Consider the following 16829-nt stretch of genomic DNA (forward strand, 5'->3'; position numbering starts at 1 on the left):
TGATTGTATTCCCTAAAGTTTTCAACAAAAATGTACAAAGAAGGCTACTCTTCAGCTTCAGGCAGGTTAAATCCTTGGGGTGACCCTGTCAGGCTGCTCAAGAGGAGTCTTTCTACCCAGGAAAGACCATTTCCTAATGAAACTGAAAAATGAACAGCTGCTGATAGCATTATTGACACATAGTTGGTGCATATAAACTGAGTTTGTACTTAAGGATTTTCTCTTTTAAAAATTAAGAGGGATGGTGTGGGGAGGGAGGTGGGAGGGGGGTTCAGGATGGGGAACACGTGTACATCCGTGGCGGATGCGTGTTGATGTATGGCAAAACCATTACAATATTGTAAAGTAAAAAAAGTAATAAAAAAAAAATTAAGCATAAGATTGAATGCTATCCTAATTTTAATCTGTGGTTGCCAAAAATGGTAACTATTATTTGGTTCAAGTAAAAGGTATCATTAAACTGTGTCTTTTATTAGAATTGAACAAACACTGAGAGTTAAAATCTATAGCTGCAGCACAAGATTTTCTTCTAGACCCAAATATTAATGTGTAGATTTTGCTGTTGTTTCCCAATAAGTGACGATTATGATTATGAAAAAAAGTAAAACAGATACTGATACTGTTATTTAGATTATTGTTACAAAAATTTGTATATAATTCCTTGATCATATTAGCATATGAAAATAATAATAAACTAAATGCCAACCTGGAGAAGGAATTTTATTCTTTTCAGGATGAGAATCTATTCTTAAGGAACAATTTCTTAAATTTTGAGGTTAAAATTCTATAATGAGATACTGCTTTTAAAGTTATAATTTAATTTTCTATTCAGACTTGAGAATTGTGAGATTTGAAGTAATACCAGATGTTTATATGATAGCATTATGCCCTTAAATTGTTAATTGACAGTCTACATTTTTTTTTTTAAAGTTGAAGGAAAAAGTAACCAATTCCACAGAATTGCAGCATCAGTTAGATAAAACAAAGCAACAGCATCAAGAACAACAAGCTCTTCAACAAAGCACTACAGCAAAACTTCGAGAAGCTCAGGTAAACAGTATTTGAATTTGTAGCCTTTTAAACAAAGATGAACCAAGTCATTATTCTTTTGTTGTGGTGAAGCTGGATAATGCAAAGCACTTGATTATATAGAGTTTTGATGATTTTTAGTATCTGGATAATTGGAAAATTCTTTTCCTTTGATTGCTATGTTGAAAAATTTTTCTAAATATAAAAAATTTACTATAAATATATTAAAATTCATATAAAAATTAAAATTTATTAAATTTCTTTTAAAAAATAAATTAATTGATACTAAATTTAAAATATTTAGATTGTTATTTATGCATAATACATTACTATTTATTAAAAATGACTTCTCTGAAAAATTAAAAAATGACAGATTTCTTAGTTTACTTAACTCAGTAAAATATAACATTCTGTATTTCCTATGATGGAACTTACTATTTATTGGCCATGTCTTTCCCTCTTTGAGCACTGTCATATGAACATTAGAATTGTAGTTGTAGGAATGTAAGTGATTGAGTTAAATTTGTACAGATTCTATAGTATACCTCAAAAAATTAAAAGAAGTTCAATTTTTGTGTTGATATGGGGAGAGGAAGATGGTACCCAAATGTTTGAAATGAAATTGACATTGATTTATTCTGTAGTCTTCATTAATTCCTTGAATATTTTGGAGCACTGTGTGTCAGGCACTGTGGTAAGCACTAAAATTAGAGTGCTGAATCAGACACATTGCCTGCTTTCTGGGAACTGGCAGTCTAATGATACGCAAGCTAATGCTGGAGTTGAAAGGAGGCAGAGGTAATACGCCTGTCTTGTCTGTCTTTGGATAGTGGCAAGGAGTCAGGTGGATAGAGACCCAAATATTATATTCATTTATTTGTTCTTTCATTCATTCAGTCAACAAATATATATTAATGTCTCCTCTTAGCCATGGAAGTGATTTTGTGCATATGGCAGCAGAGAAAACAGACAAAAATGTCTGTTCTTGTGGAGCTTAGTCAGGAAGACAAACAGTAACCAAGGTAAATAGGCAAAATATATAGTGTGTTAGATGTGGTAAGTGGTATGGAGATAAGGGTAAGTCGTATGGAAAAAAGGGATGCGGAGTAGGAAATATCTGGGGAGCTGAAGGTGGACTGCACGGTTGGATAGGGTTACTAGGGAAGGCTTCTCTGAAAGATGAAAGATCTAAAGGAAGGGAGGGTGTGAGCCATGTGGATATCTGAGAGAAGAGTGTCAATACTTTAAAAGACCCTGAGAAGGAGCAGTTCTTAGGAACATCAAGAAGCCAGGGAGTAGAGTGATGTGAGTTATGAGAGAGATAAAGGGGGCACAGTCGTAGAGATCACAAAGGACCAGAACATGTCGAGTTCATTAGTAATTTTAAGGATTTTATTATGAGTGAGATGAGAAATCATTGGGGGTTCCGAGCAGTGGAATAGCATAATGATACTTACAATTTCACAGGATTACTTTGACTACTGTATTGAGAGTAGACCATAGGGACACATGAGTGGAACAAATAAATGAGCTAAGAGAAATTAAGAAATGGTGTGGCTTGGAACAGAGTGTAAATAGTGTAAGTAGTGAAAATTAGTCAGATTCTAGATATACTTTTAAAAGTAAAGCTGACAGATTTACTGATAGATTGATATGGGGCACCGACAGAGAAACCAAAGATGATTCTAGGGATTTTGGCTTGACTGGTTGGCAGGAGGGAGGTCAAACAAGATGAAGACTGGGAATCCTTGGATTTGGCAACATGAGGTCATTGGTGACACTGATACAGAGGAATTTGTAAAGAGAAGGATGGAAATTCAAATGTGAATTACATAAAGACGGGGCAGAAACTGGAGTGGAACTTCATCTAGGAAGTGTTTCTTCCTTAAAAACCAGAGATACTTGAATATGTTTATTCAGTTCAGTTCAGTCGCTCAGTCGTGTCTGACTCTTTGTGACCCCATGAATCGCAGCACTCCAGGCCTCCCTGTCCATCACCAACTCCTGGAGTTCACTCAGGCTCGTGTCCATCAAGTCAGTGATGCCATCCAGCATCTCATCCTCTGTCGTCCCCTTCTCCTCCTGCCCCCAATCCCTCCCAGCATCAGTCTTTTCCAATGAGTCAACTCTTTGCATGAGGTGGCCAAAGTACTAGAGTTTCAGCTTTAGCATCATTCCTTCCAAAGAAATCCCAGGGTTGATCTCCTTTAGAATGGACTGGTCGGATCTCCTTGCAGTCCAAGGGACTCTCAAGAGAGTCTTCTCCAACACCACAGTTCAAAAGCATCAATTCTTTGGCACTCAGCCTTCTTCACAGTCCAACTCTCACATCCATACATGACCACAGGAAAAACCATAGCCTTGACTAGACGGACCTTTGTTGGCAAAGTAATGTCTCTGCTTTTGAATATGCTGTCTAGGTTGGTCATAACTTTCCTTCCAAGGAGGAAGCATCTTTTAATTTCATGGCTGCAGTCACCATCTGCAGTGATTTTGGAGCCCAGAAAAATAAAGTCAGCCACTGTTTCCACTGTTTCCCCATCTATTTCCCATGAAGTGATGGGACCGGATGCCATGATCTTCTTTTTCTGAATGTTGAGCTTTAAGCCAACTTTTTCACTCTCCTCTTTCACTTTCATCAAGAGGCTTTTGAGTTCCTCTTCACTTTCTGCCATAAGGGTGGTGTCATCTGCATATCTGAGGTTATTGATATTTCTCCCGGCAATCTTGATTCCAGCTTGTGTTTCTTCCAGCCCAGCGTTTCTCATGATGTACTCTGCATATAAGTTAAATAAGCAGGGTGACAATATACAGCCTTGACAATCTAGGACAAAGGGACTAGTAGAGTGGGGATAATTGAGGATACTGGAGAATGGAAGGTGACTGAAGGAATAAGGTATTCTTAAACTGTGATGTCACTGATAACAATGGGTGGTGGTAAATTCAAACTTAGCCTCTGAAGGATATCTTTGGAAGACTGAGGAAAGGTGTGTGTGTGTATATATATGTGTGTGTGTGTGTGTGTGTGTGTGTGTGTGTATGTATATATGCTGTGCTTGGTTACTCAGTTGTGTCCAACTCTTTGTAACCCCATGGACTGTAGCCCACCAGGCTCCTCTGTCCATGGGGGATTCTCCAGGCAAGAATACTGGAGTGGATTGCCATGCCCTCCAGGGGATATTCCCAACCCAGGAATGGAACTGGGGTCTTATGCATTGCAGGTGGATTCTTTACCTGCTGAGCTATCTGGAAAGCCCGTGTGTGTGTGTTATTCATTTATTTATTGAGTATAATTGACTTAGTGTTAGTTTCACATGTACAGCAAAGTGATTCAGTACTCTCCTTCTCTCTCCCTCTCACTGTATATATACACACAGCTACATATATATAAAATCTATAACATATAATAGATTTTATATATATGTACACATATTGTTTATCAGGGTCTTTTCCTTTATAGATTATTACAAAATGTTGGGTATAGTTGCCTGTGCTATAAGTAGATTCTTGTTGGTTATCTGTTTTATTTATGTTGTCGTTCAGTCGCCAAGTTGTGTCCGACTCTTTGCGACCCATTGGACTTCAGCATGTCAGGCCTCCCTGTCCCTCGTCATCTCCCAGAGTCTGCCCAAGTTCATGTCCGTTGAATCGGTGATGCCATCCAACCATCCTCTGTCGCCCTTTTCTCCTCCTACCAGCAGTAGAGTCTTTTCCAGTGAGTCGGCTGTTCACATCAGGTGGCCAAAGTATTAGAGCTTCAGCATCAGTCTTTCCAAATAGTATCCAGGGTTGATTTCCTTTAGGATTGACTGGTTTGATCTCCTTGGTGTCTAAGGGCCTCTCAAGAGTGTTTCCAGCACCATAGTTCGAAAACATCAATTCTTTGGCGCTCTGTCTTCTTTATGGTCTAACTCTCAGATCCATACATGACTACTGGAAAGACTGTAGCCCTGACTATACAGACCTTTGTTGGCAAACTCATGTCTTTGCTTTTTAATATGCTGTCTAGGTTTGTCATAGCTTTCCTTCCAAGAAGCAGTTGTCTTCTAATTTCATGGCTGCAGTCAGCCTCTGCAGTAATTTTAGAGCCCAACAAGAAGAAATCTGTCACTGCTTCCACCTTTTCCCCTTTTGCTTCTTGACCCACATACAGGTTTCTCAGGAGGCAGGCAAGATGGTCTGGTATTCCCATCTCTTTAAGAGTTTTCCACAGTTTGTTATAATCCACACAGTCACAGGCTTTATAGCATAGTCAGTGAAACAGAAATAGATGGTTTTTTTTTTTTTTTAATTCCTTTGCTGTTTCTATGATCCAGCAAATGTTGGCAGTTTGATCTCTGGTTCCTCTGCCTTTTCTGAACCCAGCTTGTACATGTGGAAGTTCTTGGTTTACATACTGCTGAAGCCTAGCTTGAAGGATTTTGAGCATAATTTTACTAGCATGGGAAGTGAGCACAATTTTCTGGTATTTTTAACATTTTTAGTACTGCCCTACTTGAGAATCGGGATGAAGATTGGCCTTTTCCATTCCTGTGGTCACTGCTGGGTTTTCCAAATTTGCTGACATATTGAGTGCAGCATTTTTAGAATTTTATTTTTTTTTTAATTACTTTTTTTTTTTACTTTTTTATTTTATTTTTTAGCTTTACAATATTGTATTGGTTTTGCCATATATCAAAATGAATCCACCACAGGTATACATGTGTTCCCCATCCTGAACCCTCCTCCCTCCTCCCTCCCCATACCATCCCTGTGGGTTGTCCCAGTGTACCAGCCCCAAGCATCCAGTATCGTGCATCGAACCTGGACTTGCGACTCTTTCATATATGATACTATACATGTTCCAATGCCATTCTCCCAAATCCCAATCCAAATCTTTTAGGATTTTAAATGGCCCTGCTGGAATTCCATCACCTCCACTAGCTTTATTGGCAGCAGTACTTTCCAAGGCCCATTTGACTTTACACTCCAGGCTCTAGGTGAGTTCTTACACCATCTTGGTTATCCAGGTCATTAAATCTTCTTTGTACAGTTCTTCTATATATTCTTGCCATCTCTTCTTGATCTCTTCTGCTTCTATTAGGTTTTTACCATTTCTGTCCTTTATTGTGCCCATCTTTGCATGAAATGTCCCCTTGATATCTCCAGTTTTCTTGAAGAGATCTGTAGTCTTTGGCCTTCTGTTGTTTGCCTCTATTTCTTAGCATTGTTTACTGAAGAAGGGCACCTTATCTCTCCTTGCTTTTCTCGGAAACTCTGCATTCATTTGGATATACTTTTCCCTTTCTCACTTGCTTTTCACTTCATTTCTTTCCTCAGCTATTTGTAAAGCTTCCTCAGACTACCACTTTACTTCTTGCATTTCTTTTTCTTTGGGATGATTTCCCTGACTGGCCTAGTGCCTAGTAGTTTTCTCTGCTTTCTTTAGTTTAAGACTGAATTTTGCTAGAAGAAGTTCATGATCTGAGCCACAGTCAGCTCCAGGTCTTGTTTTTGCTGACTATATAGAGCTTCTTCATCTTCAGCGGCAAAGAATGGAATCAGTCTGATTTCGGTATTGACCATCTGGTGATGTCCATGTGTAGACTTCATCTCTTGTGTTGTTGAAAAAGGGTATTTGCTATCACCAGTGCATTCTCTTGGCAGAATTCTGTTAGCCTTTGCCCTGCTTCATTTTGTACTCCAAGCCAAACTTGCCTGTTACTCCAGGTATCTTGACTTCAACTTTTGCATTCTAATCCCTTGTGATGAATAGGACATCATCTTTTGGTGGTAGTTCTAGGATGTCTTGTAGGTCTTCATAGACCTGATCAGCTTCTTTGGCATCAGTGGTTGGGGCATAGACCTGGATTACTGTGATGTTGAATTATTTGCCTTGGAAATGAACTGAGATCATTCTGTCGTTTTTGAGTTTGCATCCAAGTACTGCATTTCAGACTCTTGTTGATTATGAGGGCTGCCCTGTCAGGGAACATTTAACTTTAGGATTCCTGTATGTTGTTTTCTGTTTCTCATGAACCCTCTGTTCCTTATCAGTTCCTAGTAGACAGGAACAAGTGGAGTGGCACACTGTTCCCAGGACTGAGGTCATGGGACGGAACACATGCATGGATTTCCTTTGGTAACCTATTACCCTAAGGAAAAACTGTTTAGTCACGACCCTCTTACTCAAGATATGGATTGTTTTCTGGCCTTATGACGATTGTTGTTCCTTGTTGTTACCTTGGCGACAGTTGATATAGGTCTGGTTTTTGTTCTTTATTTTTTTTGAGTCCTTGTAGAACTATATATATACTCATACAAACATGATTAAAGCACCCTTGTTCCACCAGAACCTGGGTCTCCGTGTCTGTCTTTCTCTCTCTCTGGCTAGTTCTCTGGAGCGTGGAAGCCTGTTGAACTCACTTTCCTGCCCGGGCTTTTAAGACCTCCTAAGAGGGTGCCCTGTGCCTTCGTGAGCAGTACGAGCCCTGTTCTAGGGCTTTATTGGAGTTCCACGTAACCCAGGGTATACTGGTGTCTTTCTCTCTCTATATTTTTCTTTCATCATCGACTCTGATCTGCCAAGTTCCAGTCTATTAATGGACTTCTATACTACCCCATTTCTTCTATGGGATTCTTACCCACAGTAGTAGATAATAATGGTGATCTGAATTAAATTTGCCCATTCCCATCCATTTTAGTTCACTTACTTCTAAGATGTTGATGTTTACTCTATTGCCATCTCCCCATCTCCTTGTCCACATCCAATTTACCTTGATTCATGGACCTAACATTCCAGTTTCCTATGCAATACTGTTCTTTACAGCATCACATTTTACTTTCATCACCAGACAGCCCCACAGCTGAGCGTCATTTCTGCTTTGGCCCAGCTGCTTCATTTTTTCCTGGAGCTATTAGTAGTTGTCTTCTGCTCTTCCCCAGGAGCATATTGGACACCTTCTGACCAGGGGGACTCATCTTTTGGTGTCATATCTTTTTGCTTTTTTATACAGTTCATGGGGTTATCATGGCAAGAATACTGAAGTGGTTTTCCATCCCCCCCGGACCACATTTTGGCATTATATATTATTATATTACATTATATTATATATGTAATTTCATAGGTAAGGTGAAGAAAAATCACGGTAGAGCATTCCTGAAGATAACCCCTCCCCTCCTTGGGTAAAGTTGGAATGGTAATAGTTGAACTTCAGGTAGGCTGAGATTATTAGAGACTAAACTTTTAAGTTGATGTTCAGGGGTATATTTGAGGACGAAAATTCCACTCAGTGACAGGAGTGAAGAAATGGTTCTGAGTATGTAATAGAGGTTGGAGTCTAGAAATCTGTGGTGGCATCAATCTATGTAGCTTTGTGATTTTGCTCTAATACTACTTAGAAATGTAGGCATGAAGAAAGCAGATTGCAACACTGATCTAAGGGCTTTTTTGGGGTGGCTGTTTTGGCAATTTGTGGGTAGAAGGAAATGGAGAATGTAGATGAAAGAATAGTTAAGGTAGTTCATATCCATATGTGAGGTTCAGGAAGAAAGCTAGGTATATACTAAATAAGCTGTAAGAAAATTGAGGTTAATGTCTCTTTGAAGAGCAAAAGTGAGGTCATGAAATTGGAAGACAGTTAGGAAGTTGTGTTCACAGACTAGGAGAGTTGACATATTTTTATCTAGAACAATTTCAGGTGATTTAGAAGATCCTGCATGTGGGTGATTGAGTGGAATGAGTAAAGGTCCAGGAATTAAGATGCTGTGAATGTTAAGCTGTATTCTTTATTCTGTATGTATTTTGCATTTCCCAGGAAATTGGCAGAAACTGGGATTGAGAAAAAGACCAAATCAGGTCTCAAGTGTTCAGTGAATGAGGTAGGGATTCATAGATGATGGCAACACAGCATAGACATAGAAAATGAATACATAATTCCCAGAGCAGCTTAAAATTTTTATTTGAGGGAGAGATTAATGGCGGTGAGAAAAAAAATGTAGAAAAAGTCAACCTCTTCTGCTTGCCCAGTAGAACAGTCCTTACATATCAGAGAGGGCTGATAGGGAATTGGCACCTGTACAGGGAGAACCAAGTTTCAGTTTGGAATAGAGTGATAGTTCTAGGAAAAGCTTAGGCCTGGAGCTATGGTTCCAGAAGATTAATGGATTGTGCAAAGAGGGGTCTTAGTGGCAGGAACAGAGGATGAGAGCAGAGAGATGAGGTTGCTTTTCATTGTTTTGTGATTGAAACTTCGAGGATGAGAAGCATGTTTGAAAGTGACTGATCTCACCTTGTTGGCACACGTTGTTGAGGGTACCAGCTGGCTGCTGGCTCTGTCTCAGCAGGGTAGTGTGGGATGCTGTGAAGTTTGCAGAAGGGTTCGTTAGGGCCTTTTCTGAGCAGAGGCTCTCTGGCTCTCATTTGGCTCTCTTAGAATGATTAGGGCAGAGGCTGTGACTCGGATAGCTGTCAACATGAATGAGTGTTGTTCTGGGGGTGGTGGGCTACTGCAGGTACAACATGGAGGCCCTTGGTAAAGTGAAAAAGAGGGTCCCGTAATGGAGCTATAGCAGAGTCCAACTGGGGCGCTGAAATGAGCCTTCATGAATGTATATGCGTTAAAATTCAGTCACTTATTTTTATGTTCACTCAATAAATGTCTTAGAATATGTGTGTCTTGGATACATTGATGAATTAAACAGACAAAAATCTTCACTTTCTTGCAGCCTAGATTCTTGTGATAAGGTAGAGAGAGGCAGATAAACATGAAAAATAAGTGAATTATTTAGTGTGTTAGAAGATAAGTGCTATGGAAAGAAAAACTATTTACTAGAGGGAGTATGGAGAAGGCAATGGCACCCTACTCCAGTACTCTTGCCTGGAAACTCCCATGGATGGAGGAGCCTGGTGGGCTGCAGTCCATGGGGTTGCTAAGAGTCAGATACAACTGAGAGACTTCACTTTCACTTTTCACTTTCATGCACTGGAGAAGGAAATGGCAACCCACTCCAGTGCTCTTGCCTGGAGAATCCCAGGGATGGGGGAGCCTGGTGGGCTGCCGTCTATGGGGTCGCACAGAGTCAGACTGAAGTGACTTAGTAGTAGTAGAGGGAGTATTGGTTGGTTGGTTGATTTAGTCACTAAGTCGTGTCTGACTCTTGTAACCCCATGGTCTATAACCCGCCAGGCTCCTCTGCCCATGGGATTCTCCAGGCAAGAGTACTGGAGTGGGTTGCCATTTCCTTCTCCAGAGGGAGTATTGGAAAAGGCTGTAATTTAAAATGTAATGATCATGGTAGGTATGATTGAGAAGGTGGCATTTGAGCAAACATTTGAAGATGAGGGAGTGAGCCATTTGACTTTTGGGGAAGTGTGCCAGGTAGAAGAGATGATTAGTGCAAAGATTCCAAGGTGAAAGTGTGCCTGGGGTGATTAGGAATAATGAGGAGTCCCATGTGTCTCAAAATGGATTAAACAAGAATTGTAGTAGATGGTGAAGCCAGTGTGTTAGAGTAAGAATGTGTAGTAAGGTTTTTATTGGTTATTAAATTTGAGTTTATTATCAGTAATATAGGTTTTATTGTTAAATATGTAGTTCTAGTTATGTAAGTTTGCCATGTTAAAATGTAATGATCAATAAAAAAAATGTAACAACGAGAGTTTGAGTCTTAAAATATATTATCAGTCAGTTTGTTTGAGGAATAACTTTTAAATTCTCTATCCTTAAGGCAGTAGTTTTTAATTCTTTACAGAATGATTTGGAACAAGTACTACGTCAAATTGGTGATAAGGACCAAAAGATCCAGAACCTTGAAGCCTTATTACAGAAGAGCAAAGAAAATATTTCTTTACTAGAAAAGGAGAGAGAAGATCTTTATGCAAAAATTCAGGCTGGTGAGGGAGAGACTGCTGTTCTTAACCAATTACAAGAAAAAAACCATACATTACAGGAACAAGTAAGCTTGTGAAGTGTATTCTGTTTCTAAAATTTACTTTTATCTCTCTAAATCTTACTAAGTGCTCTATCTAAATAATTCTTCTATTATTTTTAGTACTTTTAAATTTATTTTGTATTTCTGACAAATACTTCATTTACCTCATTGTAGTGAAAGTAAGTTACCATGATTTGATGAGAGAATTCTCAGTTAATGTCCCAGGATGTAATTTATTACCTGTGTGACCATGAGCAAATCATTTCACTTTGTTGGCTCCTTTGAAAAGTATAGTTAGCTCATATTGAAAAGTTATTAATAATACGTTATCATGGCATTTTGTGATGTTTTGGAAAAAAGTGAGTAACAAATTATAAACTGAACTACTAATCAAGTGTTAGTTGTTACTGTGTATTGGTTAATATCTAGGCTTAGTGGTTACCTATCTTTTAATGATGTATGTTTTTGGAATACATAGCTAATAATAATTTTGGTAACTAGTTGCCTTATTCTAACATCTGTATGTTAGTTTAAATGGAGCTTATAAAATTTAGCTTAATACATTTTCAGACTGTAAAGAATAGTCGCTTACCAAATAGTCACTTTTTGGAAAGAATTGTCCAATAAGGGAATTGTAATTATCTAAATGAGAAAGTATTAAAGAATAAGTCATTTCAGTTTTCTAATTTGAGTATTAGAATATAACACAAGTTTTTTCCTCCAGGTTTCAAAGTTAGCCTTAGTTACCAGTTTAGACTAGTTTTTAGTTAAAGTTGCATACAAATTAACATTGCTTATTATACAAACATGATCAGAAAAATGTACACAATTTTGAAGAAAGAATAAATAGAAGTAAATCCATGTACTTCTGCTTCTGGCCATGTTGGAGTAACTGATACCTCTTTAGTCCTCCCACTATAAACAACTGGAAAAGTGGAAAAAACTGTGTAAAACTAGTTTTCAGACATTGTACAGCAAATGCACAGGGTTTTCATCCCTGAGGGAAGAGAAGCAAGTGAAGCGAGCCTTTTGACCGTTCCAACTTTTGACCTGGAGACAGTTTTCAGACTGGTGCAGGGTGAGGGAATCCAAGGAAAGCACAGTGGTCTCACTGAACTAAAGCACGAGAGATTTGGAATTCAGGGAGATGGAACTCAGATTTGCAGACAGAATGTCAGAGAGGAGGGAACAATGTGGAGATAAAGGTCCAGAAATCTGCGTAGGGATTTGCTTGAACTTTTAGCTGAATGCTAAGCTTTACATTCTTAAGGAGAGATTCCATGAGGCCAGACAGTGAACAGTTGTTGGGAGCTGAAACTTAAAAATGATCAGAACTCAGAGAGCTTGGAAACATTCAGGTCTTAACCAGTCAGAGAAGAAAGACACTTGGGGGCATTCAGTAGAAACCCCAGTAATGTCACACCTTAGAATTAAAGCCGAATTAGCCCTAGAATAAAAGCTAGTGTACATAAGCATGGGGATGAGCCTGAAAGGATCCAGCTGAACCACAAGTATATTAATTGTCTACTGGAGCAAAATTCAGTATTCTTTGAAAGAAGACAAATTTCAGACTTGTCATAACAAATATAAAAAAAAATTACTGGATAACACAAAGTGGAAAACATACGAGCTATAAGTAAGAGAAAAGTGATTCAATGGAAATAAAACCGGAAATAGGAGAGGATAGAGTCATCAGATAAGTACTTTAACACAGCTTTAAAATATATGGATATAAAGAGAAAACTATAATAATGAAAATAGAAGTGGAAACAAAAAAATAAAACTTTTAGAGGTTAAAAAAATACCTAAAATGAAAATTTTACTGAATGAATATATTAAGTGGAAAAAACAATATCAGTGACCATTAAGACAAGGTAATTGAAACTGTCCACAATGAAGCCCAGAGAGACAAAAGACTGGGGTAAAAAATGAAGAGTGCCTTAGTGACCTGTCGGATAGCAACATGTAGTCTAGGATATATGTATGTTTGTGTGTATACATATGTGTGTGTATGTGTGTATAATTTGTGTCAAAGAAAAATGTTCATAGAAATAATGACTGAAAAATTGTAAAGTTGATTAAAAATATGAAAGCACAGATTCAAGAAACTCATGAGTTCCAACCAGAGTACCCCAAAGAAACATCAGATGAGTTGGAGTTCACCTAAATTAAAAACATGCTCTTCAAAAGACACCATTACAAAAATAAAAGCCAAGACACAGACTGGGAGAAAACAGGTGTAGGACATATATCTGACAATTGAGGAACATCCAGAATATATAAAGAACTCTTAATAGTCAGCTCAGTGATTGTCTGGAGCCAGAGATGAGTGGAGGGTATTGAGTGCATAAAGAAGCTTTTGGGGGTAATCATAAGGTTTTCTTGCTTGTTTGTGGTGATGGTTAAATGAATATACATATTGATTAACTCCCCTCAAACTGTATAATTGAATTGCATAAATTGTATTTATAGTTCAGCAGAGTTGGTTTTAAAAATGTTAAGAATCTCTGAATGTGATGTTGTTATGATTCTGAGAGGTTATGTTTACTTATTTTTGGAAAAATGTGAATAATTTTTCTTGAGAAAAAAAAAAAAAGTTGAGATAATCTATCCTAGAGTATTTTAACATTCTTATGGTGCTTTACATTTGGGTTTCTTCTTCATTCTTGTTATATCTTTTGTGACCTTCATAATTAGAGCCTTGCTTATATGATAGGTAACTCAGCTAACAGAGAAGCTGAAGAATCAGTCAGAAAGCCATAAACAAGCCCAGGAGAATTTGCATGACCAGGTGCAGGAGCAGAAGGCACATCTTAGAGCTGCACAAGACCGTGTCCTTTCCCTAGAATCCAGCGTCAGTGAATTAAATAGTCAGTTAAATGAAAGCAAGGAGAAGGTTTCCCAGCTTGATATACAGGTAATATTGCATTGTGCAACTTGTTTGTATGAATAAAACACTGGTTTTAAGCTATCACATTTAAATAATTTTTCTCTCTTCTTCTCCACCCCCTGCCTTACTTATTAATTGAAAAAATAGAAATAGGAATTAAAGTTGTATGTGGACAGTTTGTTGAGCTTTCCTGTTTGCCTTTCTCCCTACCAGAGTTTTTGTACTTTTCTCTTTTTCCATGAGGCCGTTACTACTGGTTTTGAAGTTCAAAGTAGTTTGTTATTATACCATTAGATTTCTGTTACAAATGTTTGAGTTTATTTTGAATTTTATTTTTAAATTTTACTTTAAATGTTTGATTTAATAAAAAAACAAACAAACACCCAAAACTTTAGGGGATTCCCTGGTGGTCCAGTGGTTAGGACTTGGCGCTTTCACCATTGAGGCCTAGATTCAGTCCCTGGTTGGGAAACTAAAATCCCTCAAGCTGCATGTGCAGCCAAAAAATAACTTTATATAGTACAATTATGTATTTTAATATGTTTTCCTTCAGAGGCCAATATGGAAGCCTTGCTCAGTGACTCAGTCACGGGGTGGAAATTAAGATATATTTCTTTCTCCATTTTCATCATTGTTTTTTTATTCTATACTATAGTAGAGAAAGTTTTAGAAACATTTCTAAGCCTTAATTTTCTTTATTTTAGGAGAATAATTCCATTAAAACCAGAAATAATAAAATAAGTATAAGAATTTGGAAAAAAGAGGATACACCTTTCTTTTTAAAATTTATTAGATGAGTTACAGATAATTCAATATGTGGATGTCCAATTTAAGAGAGAAAGGAGTGTTTTGGTGTTCTATAGGGACATTTTTTTAAAAAATCATTTATTAGAACATTTTTAGGAGTATTCTCCCCTATTCATTCCTGTTTGGGGGATTATCACATACTTATTTTTTAATGTCTAAATTTTTGTTTTCTGCTGAAAGATTTAACTTTTAAAATTAATGAGAAAAGTATTTTACACTCATCAAGCAGAAACCAAGAACTAAATACAAATTAAATGAGTTGTAAATTTCGTTACAGGTTAAAGCCAAAACTGAATTATTGCTATCAGCAGAAGCAGCAAAAACTGCTCAGAGAGCAGATCTTCAGAATCATCTGGACACAGCCCAGAATGCATTACAAGATAAACAGCAGGTAGGAGAATTTGATGCAGTTTCCTGTCATAACCTAATGTTTTGGTAGATAAATTAACTGGAAAAATATGTGAAAATGATACTTTGATATAATATTGTGATTGACTTGCTTATTCTCCTTAATTTCTCCTTGAGTTCAGAACCAGTGAGTGAAATATGCAGGAGTTAGACAGATGGAGATAAAATATAATCTTTGGGACTTCCCTGGCAGTCAGTGGTTAAGACTTGGTGCTTTGGCCCGGGTTCAATCCCCGGTTGGGGAACTAATAATCCTGCAAACTGTGAGGTGCAGCCAAAAAAAGAGAAGCATATTATTTATGTTCTTGGTAAAGTTCAACTTGTGCAGTTGTGGTTGAGCTGCTTAATACTGTTTTTCTCCCATAATAGAGACCTTGGTGTGATGAAATATTTACTCCTAATTTTTGAATTGTTTCTTCATCCTATTAAGTGGCAGTGACTGGGAAGGAGAGACAGACTTCCACACCTGTTTTAAGTGGACAGTCAGGTGGTAACCCAGATATACTTACCTCTTGGCAGGAAAAGAGCAGCATGTCTTCTATTTCAATTATAAGAGTTACTACTCGTTTCCTGGGGGTAGGAGTAAAAGTGGGGCTAGAAAGAATACCAAGGTTACTCTTCTCAACACTTCTGATAGAAAAAAGCTTTCTACTTCAGAATCCAAGGTTAAAATGCTGGTAGATTTTTCTTACCTTTGACCAGGTAGGAATTTTAAAAATTACTTTTTACTTGAGAAGCAATACTGGTTGTTGATCCAAAAAGTTTTATTAATAATATAGTAGTATATATCAAGTTAATAAAACCTTTCTCTATATTTACCTTTAACTGCAATCCATTTTTCTCCTTATATGGAAATTTTGCTTTTAAGTTTGGTATATATCCTTCCAGACTTCTGTAAACATTGAAGAAAAAATATGTGTGTGTATGTATGTGTGTGTACACATACAGGTCTCTTTGTTTTATACATATGGTATCACTATGTATGTTGTTCTACAACTTGGTTTTTACTTTACATTATTGCTAAACACATCTATAAAGTATTTTCTAAGTACTATAGATCAGTGCCAGAAAGTATAGTGGAAAAAGTATGTATAAGAATAACCACATAAAAGTTGAAATTTTTATTTGCCCAAAATATTACTAGCAAAATTCTAAAGCAAGTAGCAAAATAATAGAACATTTTCTGAAGTGTGTCTGATGAAAGATTGATATTTTTGTTTAAAACATTTTTACATAAGAAATAAATGAATCTACCAAAAGAAGTGAAAGATCAAAATTACATTAGGAAATCTTCATATTCATTAAGAATTAATTGCAAATTAAGACAGTAATATGCCCTTATTAAGGTAAAATGTTTGTGCGCATGTGTTTAACACTGGAAAGGCTAGACATAGTATAGAAGAACAAGTCGCTTCTACACGTTGCTTGCAGTTCAACCTTTTGGTGGCAATAGGGAAAGCTGGTTGGCAGTATATTTAGGACCTTTAAGATTTTTCATATTCTTAATCTCACTCTAGTCCTTTACCCTAGGGAAATAATCATAGTTTTAAGAATGGTGTTTGCATATCTGTTGGAAAGGTTTATAGCAATACAAGAATACAACCGAGGGTATTTGGCTAAATAATTATCTATATGAATACAATAGAAATTTATGCAGTCATGTATAATGATAGTTTGGAAGATAATGTCACAGTTTTATGATGCTTTGTTACAAAAACAAAGGAAGTTACAGTAACACTGTATGTAAACTGATATCCTTTATCTGAAAAGTAGAAAAAAAGAA

General features: G+C 37.2%; 1 protein-coding gene across 6 annotated transcripts in view; it reads left to right on the forward strand.

Moving 5' to 3' along the window:
- Positions 1-16829, forward strand: part of EEA1 (early endosome antigen 1) — a 220321-nt gene that overhangs the window by 174091 nt on the left and 29401 nt on the right. For all 6 annotated transcript variants that reach the window (XM_055585696.1, XM_055585703.1, XM_055585675.1 and 3 more), the window contains 4 exons: positions 931-1050; positions 10762-10965; positions 13658-13858; positions 14916-15029. In XM_055585696.1, the coding sequence (XP_055441671.1) occupies positions 931-1050; positions 10762-10965; positions 13658-13858; positions 14916-15029 (639 nt within the window). The remainder of the gene's footprint in view (positions 1-930; positions 1051-10761; positions 10966-13657; positions 13859-14915; positions 15030-16829) is intronic.

Source organism: Bubalus kerabau, chromosome 1 (genome assembly GCF_029407905.1).
Source record: "Bubalus kerabau isolate K-KA32 ecotype Philippines breed swamp buffalo chromosome 1, PCC_UOA_SB_1v2, whole genome shotgun sequence".
Classification (NCBI taxonomy): Eukaryota; Metazoa; Chordata; class Mammalia; order Artiodactyla; family Bovidae; genus Bubalus; species Bubalus kerabau.